This window comes from Diadema antillarum, unplaced genomic scaffold (genome assembly GCF_040938485.1).
Source record: "Diadema antillarum isolate AM-2024a unplaced genomic scaffold, OU_Dant_1.0 scf00000100, whole genome shotgun sequence".
Classification (NCBI taxonomy): Eukaryota; Metazoa; Echinodermata; class Echinoidea; order Diadematoida; family Diadematidae; genus Diadema; species Diadema antillarum.
This window is the reverse complement of record NW_027270989.1, coordinates 868729-881728: the sequence shown is the minus strand read 5'-3', so window position 1 is coordinate 881728 and position 13000 is coordinate 868729. Positions and strand designations below refer to the sequence as shown.

Sequence of the window (13000 nt, the reverse complement as noted above, 5' to 3'; positions counted from 1 at the left end):
AGCGGACCACTAAACTACACTGCCCCTGACAATCCACACCCATAATGCTATACACTGCATTCAAACCCTGCTTGGTCAGGTATGTTCAGAGTCAATCTATTGTGTCTAGAGTATGAAGGCTTAATTGAAGTTCAATGATAGTGCAAGTACACACTGGCCCGAATTCACAAAGGTGGTACAATTACCGTAAAGTTCCGTGTATAAGACGCACTATTTTTTCGTCGGAAAACATTGAAAATCGGGGGTGCGTCGTATACACGGGTACAGTCGAATCACGGAAAAAAATCCGTCATGTACACCCAATTTTATAAGGCCAACTTGGGGCCATGTATGCCCATCGACGTTTGGAAGGTAAGCAATCACTGAAACTTACGGATAAATGAGCGATCTTTCAATCTGGACACACACAAAAGCTGCAAATACGAGATAAACTTACGATCGGCCTTGTGCAGCAACGATGTATCAATCTGGCCATAGACAACAGCTGTAACAGCACTGCTGTATGTATGCTAGTACTGATGTCAGTCTACCAAGCTACAAACAGCCAACCTAGTAGCTGAAATACACGATGTACAGGTATCATTACTAAATTACCGATACCGTAAAACTTATCAATGTACTAGTATCAATATGGCCATAGACAAAAGCTGTAAAATACGGAGTAGGATCGACACTATGTCACCGTAAATATGAACGATGTGCATGTGTGAAGCATGCATGCATATCCATGTCGTTCGTTTGCTCTTCATTTCACGAGGCCAGCTGGGATAGCATAGCTACACTGTAGCTACCTAGCTAGCTAGCAAGCCTTTGGCAAAGGCAGCAGCTGCAATGGACTCGCGTGCACACAGCGACCGGATCGTAGCGCGCTTGCCCATTGCGCGCTTTGTGTGCAAGTCCATTGCTCTCTGTGTGCGTGTGCTGAAATTATAGCGAGCTGCCTTTTGCAAAAGGCTAGCACTGTGCATACACGCAGGGTACAAGAGACACACATGTTACTGGTAATCCCTCCGGGCGAAACAACAGTGAGTGTAATTACCGCACGCACCGTACGTCTCGCCGTATGATCCCTCTGCTACACTTGTTGATGTTTTTCTTATTTTTCGTAATGAACCTTCCAGTCTGACATGCGTCAATATGCGAGACACCCTCTGCTATGTACGACAGCAAAGATCGTACTGTACACTCATGAGTACGATATGCATGACACATGTGCCACGATTGAAAGGCGAAACAGTAGCAAGTGAGTACCGAGACAAGTCTCGCATTTTGCGTCTTCCATATTTTGCCGATGTCCGATGAATACCGTAAAAAGAAAGTATAAAAGGAAACGAAAAATAGAGCAAATGCATGCTAAATTCTAGGGAAATTTTGAGCTGAAATAATATGTATGACACACGCAATATTTGTGTGGATTTTTTTTTTTTTTTTAATTTTAGGTCCGAAAGTAGGGATGCGTCTTATACACGGGTGCGTCTTATACACAGAACTTTACGGTAAAACCATGGTTTAAACCATGGACAATTCGTATGGAGCGCCAAGTGTCGCATGGCCTATTTTGTTACAAAATCAGTCATTTCGTCAATGAAATGTAAACCATGGTTTCGATTGTACCACCTTCATGAATTTGGGCCAATATGTACAAGTGGACCTTTGTGAATAGAGTGAATTAGATAAACACAATATCACACATTTTGTCACAATCAGACTCAAAATAAGAATTCAAATTTATGAAATTCTTCCGTCAAGTCGTTGTTATTGCAACTGATTGACAAATTTCCCTACATTGACATAAATAAGCACTAACTTGATCGGTGATTTAGTAGTAGCTATGACAAATGAAATCATGGGCACACATACTCAAGCAGGATTCGAATCTGCCACCTTCTGATCATCGGGCAGGCATTTTGCAACCAAAAAAGAATGCTATGGAATTCTTCATGCTGTACGTTTCCCCTAAAACCTGAATATTCATTTCAACCACAAAACATAAAATGGAGGAACAGATGATGTCATCACCTAACAAGTCTCCCATTGACCTATGACACAATAAACTTCACTTTATTCTCTTTATTTACTATTTGACATGAAACCAACATGAAGAATAAGTGAAGTCTTTGCATTAGCATTATCATTATGTTGTAATAGCCCAGTAACAAACACTTTTTGGTAGACAAGGTTTGCAGTCTATAAACCATGAACCCCCATATTATAATCTTTTTTCTTTGTGTGTGTGCATGTCATATTTCTGTGCATAACCTGATGGGATTACTGTAAAACGAGGAATGTTCGTGTGCATTTTAATTTCGCGAATTTCCCTAGCGGCAACATTCGCGAAAATCAAATTGCATGCGAAAGTTCTTACCTCCACAATATGCATTGGATGCCAGTGGAAATTCGCAAAAAATTCATGATGCATGAATGGCCGTCAACTCCAATTCGTGAAATTTTCATGCCGCGAATATATTGTGTTTTACAGTATTGGTGCGGACTCACCTCTAATGGAGCTGAATCCGCCGCTCTGACTTGGAGGAAGTTGCCACTCTGCGAGGTGGCAGACGAGAGGTAATGAGTCGCCTGAACGGTGTACTCCTCTGTGGTAACCCTCCTCCACCTCCCAGGCACTTTGATGGTGTGGGTGAATGAGGCCTACGACATGACACATCAGAATCTTGTTCAATGTATATCCAATTCATATCCAATATCCAACAACATGTCCAAAACATATCCAAGTTCAAATTTAATGCATGGGTGAATGCGGCCTTTGACATGACACATCAGAAACTTGTTCAATGTATATCCAATTCATATCCAATATCCAACAACATGTCCCAAATCATATCCAAGTTCAAATTCTATGCATGGTTTCCAATTAATGCGACTGATTACTGACACACCAGCAATGTCAACTTCACATCTCCAATTCATGTCCAAATTCAAATTCAAATGCATGGTTTCCAGTTAAAATGCTACTGATCACTGTCACATTGGCAAATTCAACTTAACATTTCAAATTCAAATCCTATAAAACTCATATTCAAATAGGTGGCTTCCAGTATAGTGCTGCTGATTACTGACACACTAGCAACTCCAACTCTAAATGTCCAATTCAATTAGATTTTCAAATATGTGGTTTCTAGTTTATAGCACTACTGACAACTGACACGCCAATGACTTCAAGTTTATATGTCCAATTCAAATACAAATCCAAATGCAAATACAAAAATGTTTGTTGTTTGCACTTAGGGCTACTTATTGGGAACACATTCGCAAGTTCAACCTCAAATCTCCAATTCAAATCCAAATTTTTTATCAATTTATTGGTAGTCTTGGTGATTACTGATACACCAACAACTTCAACTTTATACGTCCGATTCAAATTGAAATACATACTTTCCACTTACTGCCATTTATCACAGGGAAAGAGGAAACGGATGAGAAAAGAACAAGAACAAAGTGATAACATGGGGAAAGGAAAATGATGGAGAGAAGAACAAGGCAGAGAAAGAGAGCGTTTTCTTCACCTCAATATTTAACGAGCTGCTCCAGCCTTCGGTGGAAAGGAAAGTCTCCACAATGCCCGTCTGACTTGCTATGGGAAAATTCTGCACTAGAAGCGGTCTCTGTGAAGAGCCACACCAACCAGGGCATACTCTCAGCTGCAAGCCAGCATTCTTCTCCTCCGCGGTGAGGGGACTTCCCCCGTGATGACTCACAACCAGCTGTCTCCACGGCAACATGAAAGAAGAGATGGGACAAGGAAAGCAAATAAGATGGCATCAGTGGAAACAGACAATACTTTAACACCAAGTATGACAAACTCATTTCACAAAATGGATTCATTCGACGAAGTTTGAAAAAAAACCAACCTAAAGCGAGCATAAATTGATACATACAAAACATGGTGAAGAATTGGTAGCTACGATGTCATGTGTAAGATTACATCCTTGATGAGTTCACTTGGCATTTACACAGACATAGACGACAGTAGAACAGCACTAAAATGATACCTAAATGTACCTTTACAATATCAGCCTTTTGACATGATTTCTATCTTCCATTCAGGATACAGCGTGTACAGCTCCACTGAAAACGCGATCAGCTACCAGTTAAATTATTTTTCTGCATGCAATGCTGCTTGATTACAGCAATAGGCAACACTGCAGACTATTCTAAAATGAAGACAAAAAACACAGAAACTTTGTTACAAGCAAGTACTAGACTAGCAACATCCTAGGGGAAAAAATGCACAGAACATGCACTCACACACACACACGCACAGTACACACAGTTTTCTTCTATTGAAAAGTGAGCTTCTGGGTCACATCTATCAAATACTACTCACGTGAACATGAAATGGCAATCCAGGTCTGTAGTTCGCTCGCGTGATGGACCCCGTAAACTCCACTTTGACGGGGTACTGGTGGTATGTGACGTCCGCTGAATTCGTCTGAGTTATCCCTGTCAGGGTCTCCGTGACATTGGCCGTGAACATCAGCTGGCTGTACGAGCCTATATTCCCATCATATGTCAGCGAAAGGACATCGGACCGGGGAAAGCTGATCACTTTGTTCCCGTCGATCTAGACACAAAGCGGACAGAGTGTGGGCAAACTAGTCAAAGGTCCCTCATTATCATAGGCATTATTACAATTTCAAAATCTAAATGGCATTATTACAATTTCAAAATCTAAATGGCACTTTTGATGCCGCCAGTCTAGAAGGGAATTAATACGGGATATTACTGAGATTCTTTCCAGACAGAATACCAAGTGGATGCGTTAAAATGGGAAGCCCTAGATCTTGAGTGGATGACACGGCTCATGGAGTATCAAATTTGGCCACAGTGTTACGAATGCTCAGATTTCCATCGTAACTAGGTGATACAAAGACACCGAGTCTGTACTGGAAGAAATAATTCCAACAACCTTCAGTCATGACCTTATTATTGCTGGCAGACATCTCCAACAAAACATACTAAGTGCTGACTTTAAGAGGACCTGATACAGATTACGTCCCAAAAATCTTAAACTGACTTTAAATGGAATTTTCTTGAATGTATTGCACACAGATCAAAAGAAAAGGTTACCATGAAACTAAAACACAAAGTGAACATTTTCAATTGATGTCTGACAAAATGCATGACAAATCTCCACTGGTATGGAGTGCAAAGGAGATAAAAGAATCGCACTATTTCATTCAACAGATTACAAAAATAAAAATGCTCTCAAGCACTCTAAAGTCTATCATAAAGCTCAGCTTTGAGTACTGGGGCAGAAGAAGACAACAACAACATCTGAAATTTAGTCACATATAGAGTAGCATCCAGACCGGATTTAAGGGAGAGTTTCATCAGTTTTTGTTACATTTTATGATAAACAGTGCCTCTGATTGACTAAAGGAATGGCAATTTTCACCTCACCACTTACTCTTTAGTGTGCCATGCTGGTATGCATGACTCAGTCAATGGCTTGCCAACTCTGCATATTGTGCTCACAGGCACAACGGTGCATGTACAGATACTTAGAAAAATCATAATATGCCACAGGGCATAGAAAGAATCATGGCCATAGCTGTGTCCAAAAATGTACATCACAGCAAAGATTGCAATTTTCTGTACCACTAGTTTACCACATTTCTAGCATAAACGCTTCCTTGAACAATTCAGAGTTACACGGCTTGGAAACACAATGCTTTCCAAAAACGCTCTTCCATTGCAGTCTCAAGATGAAGGGGAGTATTCACAGTGATGATGCAGATGTTTGATTGTATGTGTGTCATGTGGAAATTTCTGCTGTTGGCATGGTTACGAGCTTGGCATTCTGTATCCTCTCGAATCTACAACGGTAGTCGGCCAAAACAGCATCATATGAGAATTCCTGACGCAGCTTAGGGAAATATATTGTTTTTGACATCATACGCACTTTTGCACCTGGGGAAATTGCAGCTCTGCTGAGCTGCCATGTCGCATATTTGCAAAAGCAGTTATTAAGGCTAACAGACTGGTGCAAAGGATGCTGTACTATCAAGTTTGGTCAGCTCCTGCATCCCACAGCTCATAGCATGGTCTTGCAGGGGCGGCTCCAGGAATTCCTTATATAAAGGGGGACGGGGGGTGGGGGACACCAAAGATGATTTCATTTTTTCCTTTTTATTTCTCTTGTTTTAACAAAAATAAAGGGGAAGCGCAAGTCCGGGGCAACCGCCTATGGATCCACCACTGTCTTGTAAAAGCTCATTTACATGGTAGACAGGGGGTTTAAATCGTACAGAGTTAAAGTTTGAATACGGCTTTGTCAGTTTGATGGTAGAACATCACTCACCGTTGATGTAAAGGTGATGGTTTCCTCTTGCCACTGTAGTTTCATACTCAGTGATAACGTCCCTTTGACTGGCTTCCCATAGGTGTACCTGAGGACAGAGGCAAAAGAGAATGAAAACTCTCAAATCAACAGAAATGAAGGCTGTCTTGAACCAATCAATGCAGCTGCTACTGCTGACATAAAGCATGCATGCATGAAGATGTATTGGAACAATGACACTGGAATGAAGCTACTGCTTGGAATGAAGCCCGTCTAGTCTTGAGCCCAGTTACACATGAAGACATACTGTAAGAGCTGTTATTTTCACATACAGATAATTTTGCTAATGAGGAGGTATAGATAACATTCTTGTGAAATGTTGTTTTCCCAATTTGACATCAAGGCTATCGTACATAAGTGCATTACTGTGTGTCCACAAATTTAATGCAATCAAGATCAGATGGCAATATTTTCATGTGTCCTTAGATTCGCAGCTCAACATTGATTCGTTAAATTCACAAAAAATTATCAATCCTCATGAAAATAACACCTTTTACAGCACTGGAAAATGTCAGGACTATGAAGTTTCACATGTTTCTACCAAAACAGTGATTGATATTCAGTGGCAACCACATGTACCAGATGAAAGAGGCAATATAATGTCATTGTTTTATAAGTACATGTATCCCAACACACCAACGGGCATGCACACTACAGTAATATCAAAATCATGTTTTGGGCATATAATTTAGCAACTGCACTGCCTTACCCCCTCCCCTCCTCCCCCCTCCTCCCCCCCCCAAAAAAAAAACCAAACAAACAAACTAGAAATGTCGCTACAGCGACTGGCTATACCCCCGCCAAACAACATTTCATAAGCTTTGGTCAAAACAACATTTCATAAGCTTTGGTCAAAAAACTGAGGAAGTAGTTAAATCCGCAAGATCTTTCCTTGATCTTCTGCCATTAATATGCCGTTACCATGGCAACGTACTTTCGGGTACTGTTGAAAAATGCGTCTTGCACATCTACAACCAAAGGCACACATCTGTACCAATTTTCATGGAAATTGGGCAAAAACTGAGGAAGTAGTTTGCAACACAAAATTTTCCATCATTTTGGCTCATAATATGTGAGCTGTTACCATGGCAACATACTTTTTGTCACTGTCAAGAAATGTGTCATGCTGACCTATATCCTAAGACAAACATTCAATATGAATTCCATGAGAATTGGAAGAACACTGATGAAGCAGTTTTGCCATGAAGCATTTTGCCCTATATTTTACCAATAACATGCCGTTACCATGGCAATGCACTTTTTGCCACTGCGGAAATATGTGTCTTGCACATTAACATATTCAGATGAACATCTGTCCCTAATTTCATAAAAATTGATCAAAAACTGTGGGAGGAGTTCGCGACACAAGATTTGTACCCATTTTTGCCCATAATATGCCGTTACCATGGCAACGTACTTTTGGGTACTGTCAAAAAATACGTCTTGCACATCTACAACCCAAGGCACACATCTGTGCCAAGTTTTATGGGAATCGGTTGAAAACTGAGGAAGAAGTTCGCAACGGACCGACCGCCCGACCGCCCGCCCGCCTGCCCGACCGCCCGACCGTCCGCTGATTCCTATATACCCCCTTCAAACTTCGTTTGGCGGGGGTATAAAAAACCTCTTGAAAAGCCTTATTATAAGACTACAATGACTTGGTGTGAAGGATAAAGGGAGGAAAGACCACTGGAGGTGCGAGTCAGTGGGCAAATTGTGAGGTGGATGACACCACCCCCTTCTCCAATTTGCAATTTCTGGAGTCTTGACGTAGCCTCTACCATTCTTTTGTCCAGCTTCATTCTCTTTATGAAATTCAACTTGAACTAGGTGTGGGATTGCATGTTTCAGGCAATAACAGTGTCTCTGCCACTTCCTAGACAAAAACTCTTTGCTACCCCCCCCCCAAAAAAAAAGCAAGCAAACAAACAAACAAAGAAACAAAACACATAAAATGAAGCAACATTTGATTGTTTACTATACAGGGTCATTGCCACTGGCTAACATTAGTGTGTTCAAAATAGGCTACACCCATGTGAGAGCAATGATGCACACATGTGTACGTATATTACCATGGAACACAGCATCCCAATCATCATCATACATGTACAAGCATTTTGGGGAAAAAAATATGTGACTTACACTGCAGAGACGCTGACAGGAACGGACAAAAAGGAACTGTTGATGGCTCCAGGTAGATTAACTGTCACCTCAAACTTTGGCAGAACTGGACAAGATCAAATTGCATTGAAAGACAAATGAGGTCAATAGCAAAGTAAAACAATGTATATTGTAAAGAAACATTAAAAACAAGAGAATGTACTAAAGATGTTACCTGTATCAAAGTTTTTGTAAATAATGTCAAAAAGGAGTTACGACAAGAAACATGAGAGATTACAATACTGCATACAGTCCTCATGCTATACCCTTGGTTTCTCAGATCTTATCCTGGAGAAGGGTGGCCCACATAAATTCCCATCAAACAATACACACACCTGTTTTGAAACTGCTCTCAGAGGTGACTATTTTCATTTAACCCATTAACTTTTAGGGGAATTCTGTCACAGGAATTATCATCTGTTCATCATCAAATTGGCAGCATAAAATTTCAACGAATATCTTACCCTGGAGAAGGATTAGATTGAAGTGGTTAAATTAATTTTATTTGCACAATAACATAGTGACATTTGCACAAAATTGCCAATCTAAGAGAGAAAAGGGAACCTTAATCTTCAAATATGTGTTGCCAATTTTATAATCAGTTTAAAGATTATGTAATTGGACGCTTTAGAATTGAATTTAGCTTTTTTCAAAAATGATGCAAATGAAACAAACAGTCAGACGTGCATACCACTAAGCTCAACTAAAAGAGCATACATTTCTATCCTACTATTAACAATCTGAAATACCAACATTAAAGAGCAATTATCACAGTACAAAGATTTGACACCAGAACACAAGAAATATGTTTTCTGGGACTTGATGAGTCAAAAGATGGAGTGAGTGGGTTCTTGACTAAAGTCATTTTACATCTTAGTCTGCTGCTTTTACGGTCCTTTCTTTTTCAAATCAGGAACTAAGGTCAAAATTCACAACGGTAGTTGATATAAAATTTGTGGTTTGAATTTAGTCTGCGGACTTACACAGCTGAGCAATAGGCATACACATTGTGTTTTTCACATGCACGTGTCAGCATGCATTCATTACTGGATGTCTCTTGGTGTACATGATATGTCCTTTGCATTTATGCCATCAAAATATGATGATCCACACAGACTAGACTTAAACTGCCTTTGTGAATTCCGGCCAATGATCATGAATCACTCTAGCACAAGAGGAGGAATTGAACTTGTACTTTGGCATTGGTTAGTTTGACTTGAGAGCAGGACTTACCATATTCTTCGATGGAGAAGGTGTACTCATACACTTGACCCTGAAAAATGAATAAGATTATACCAGGCATTTAGAGCAAATAAACCATATTTATTTTATTATCTCCAATACCAATTATGGAACTACACTACTATCATCAATGTCCCTTCACAGTGTTGCTGAGTTTCATGAACAAAGGGGTGTAACCACCTTTGGCTATTAAAGAAATATCTACTGTGGTGAAATCTCTCCGAGTATCAGTGAAGACTAATAATCAGTGAGTGTTACCATGGAACAAACATTTTTTGCACATTTAGCATTGATCTTGATAATTTGGAACTTTGGAAATGAAATACATGAATTGAATTCAAGTTCAACTAGAAATATCACTTAAGGTGATTAATACCCCCGCCCCGTGACGACAGTCTTACCCAAGGAATGATCTTTCCTTGATCTTCTGCCATTTAAATGCCGTTACCATGGCAACGCAGCTTCCGACACGTCCAAAAAATATGTCTTGCACATCTTCCCACCAAGACTATTGTGTGTGCCACATTTCATAAGCTTTTGTCAAAAACTGAGGAAGTAGTTCAATCCACAAGATCTTTCCTTGATCTTCCACCATTAATATGTCGTTACCATGGCAACGCAGCTTCCGACATGTCCAAAAAATATGTCTTGTACATCTTCCCACCAAGACCAATGTGTGTGCCACATTTCATGAGCTTCAGTCGAATACAGAGGAAGTAGTTCAATCCGCAAGATCTTTCCTTGATCTTCTGCCATTTATATGCCGTTACCATGGCAACGCAGCTTCCGACACGACCGAAAAATATGTCTTCCACATCTTCCCACCAAGATCAAGGTGTGTGCCACATTTCATAAGCTTTGGTCAAAAAACTGAGGAAGTAGTTAAATCCGCAAGATCTTTCCTTGATCTTCTGCCATTAATATGCCGTTACCATGGCAACGTACTTTCGGGTACTGTCAAAAAATGCGTCTTGCACATCTACAACCAAAGGCACACATCTGTACCAAGTTTCATGGAAATTGGGCAAAAACTGAGGAAGTAGTTTGCAACACAAAATTTTCCATCATTTTGGCTCATAATATGTGAGCTGTTACCATGGCAACATACTTTTTGTCACTGTCAAGAAATGTGTCATGCTGACCTATATCCTAAGACAAACATTCAATATGAATTCCATGAGAATTGGAAGAACACTGATGAAGCAGTTTTGCCATGATGCATTTTGCCCTATATTTTACCAATAACATGCCGTTACCATGGCAACGCACTTTTTGCCACTGCGGAAATATGTGTCTTGCACATTAACATATTCAGATGAACATCTGTACCTAATTTCATAAAAATTGATCAAAAACTGTGGGAGGAGTTCGCGACGCAAGATTTGTACCCATTTTTGCCCATAATATGCCGTTACCATGGCAACGTACTTTTGGGTACTGTCAAACAACACGTCTTGCACATCTACAACCCAAGGCACACATCTGTGCCAAGTTTTATGGGAATCGGTTGAAAACTGAGGAAGTAGTTCGCGACGCAAGATTTGCAACGGACCGACCGCCCGACCGCCCGACCGCCCGACCGCCCGACCGCCCGTCCGCTGATTCCTATATACCCCCTTCAAACTTCGTTTGGCGGGGGTATAATGAGGTATTTAGTCAGCATATTCTATACAGATGTTTAAAGTATATAGAGGTATATATTGTTTTGTATTTATAAAAATTCATATGTCACCCGCTGCAACAAAAGGATCTGAAAGTCAGGCGAGGTTGATTTTCTGTAAAATGACATTACATTATTCCTGTACTCTTCTGCTTCAATTTTATATATAACATGACTAGTAAAAAAACTCGGTTGCAGAGATACATGTATCAATGATTTTATGAGAGCATGTCGAGTGGTCTAGGAAACCAACCTTTCAAGAAAACCGCCTTCAAAGTTTTCCTTCTGACACAATCATGATCAAGGGGAGGTAAGATAGTTTTCACCTCTTGAAAATAGAAGATATGCTCCTAGCAACCACTGCAATGTTCATTCAAGCTTAGCACCAGTGGTCTACATACTACCAATCAGTAACCAGGATGATTTTCGTGAATTTCACAAATCACAGCTGGATCGCGAATTTAACGACACATGAAAATGTCTTGATGCGCTTGGGTGATAGCACATTTACGTTAGCATTGGCATCAATTCACAAAAATGTCTATGACCTCCTCAGTCGCGAAAATATCTGTACGCGAAAAAAAAAACCAGAGTATACAGTACTTAAATATTGACCCTTACAGAGCAGGTCAAAGTATATAAATGAGTATGTCCCCCCCACCCCTCCAATCTTCTCACCTCTGCCTCTGCCTTGATGATCCAGTCGCCAAGGACAGGGAAGTCTGACATCACCATCTCCTCAGAAATGATACCGTTGCTGTTGGGGTTGCGGTCCAACCACTGCTGGATGACGTTATTGTTGGCATCCTGCCAAATAAACAAAAAAATAACATGATATCAATGAACTGAAATATCACCTTTTAATCACAACCTTCCTCCTTCAATTTTTTTTTCAATAATTAATGCATTTATCAAAACAATGCAGAAGCACCATCTTGCACTCCCTGCTACTTTCCATTACTAATCTACAGATAGCATTTGACATAGACTGCAGACTTGTTATTGTTTGATTTTTTTATCATATTGCTTTCCAGGTTTTCAAAAAAAAAAAAAATCATTTCTAACTTTCTTTCATTCGAACTTTAACCATAAACTTTAAGTTGACTTTTTAAACTAATGATAATGGTGACCCATTGCACTTTGGCTTGGTTCTATGAAGAATGATCAAAATGCTACCACGACACTTGAATGATACTGTTTGGTGGGTTAAACAAAATCAACCATTTATTGATTTGGTACAAGACAAATTCTGATCGACAGCTTAATGTCAAAACATGTTAGTCTGCTTTTTGTTCTCAGTGAGAGTGTCTCTTTGAGAGTTTTCGTTCGCATTTGGATGAGGAATACAACTCATTTGCAAAGCAATGAAGGATAATGGACAGTGTCATGCTTTGTTCGTAAACTTGATGAAACAAATTAGACTTTGGTGACTACAACACGCATCATGCATTCTACGGACAAGGGGATGTGAAAGAAATATCATGTTTCTCACTCTACCATACCAATTGAAGTTGGGGTCAGTTACATATCAAACTGTATTACAGGATGAACTACAGCTGTAAAGGCCTACTTGGAAA

General features: G+C 40.0%; 1 protein-coding gene across 1 annotated transcript in view; it reads right to left on the bottom strand.

The window, feature by feature from the left end:
- LOC139718824 (CD109 antigen-like) overlaps nt 1–13000 on the bottom strand; it is an 81597-nt gene that overhangs the window by 33685 nt on the left and 34912 nt on the right. Inside the window, exons 6-13 of the mRNA XM_071630289.1 lie at nt 12102–12230; nt 9755–9794; nt 8504–8588; nt 6299–6410; nt 6003–6092; nt 4346–4582; nt 3525–3722; nt 2497–2649 (exon numbers count right to left, since the gene is read on the bottom strand). Of these exons, the coding sequence (XP_071486390.1) occupies nt 2497–2649; nt 3525–3722; nt 4346–4582; nt 6003–6092; nt 6299–6410; nt 8504–8588; nt 9755–9794; nt 12102–12230 (1044 nt within the window). The remainder of the gene's footprint in view (nt 1–2496; nt 2650–3524; nt 3723–4345; nt 4583–6002; nt 6093–6298; nt 6411–8503; nt 8589–9754; nt 9795–12101; nt 12231–13000) is intronic.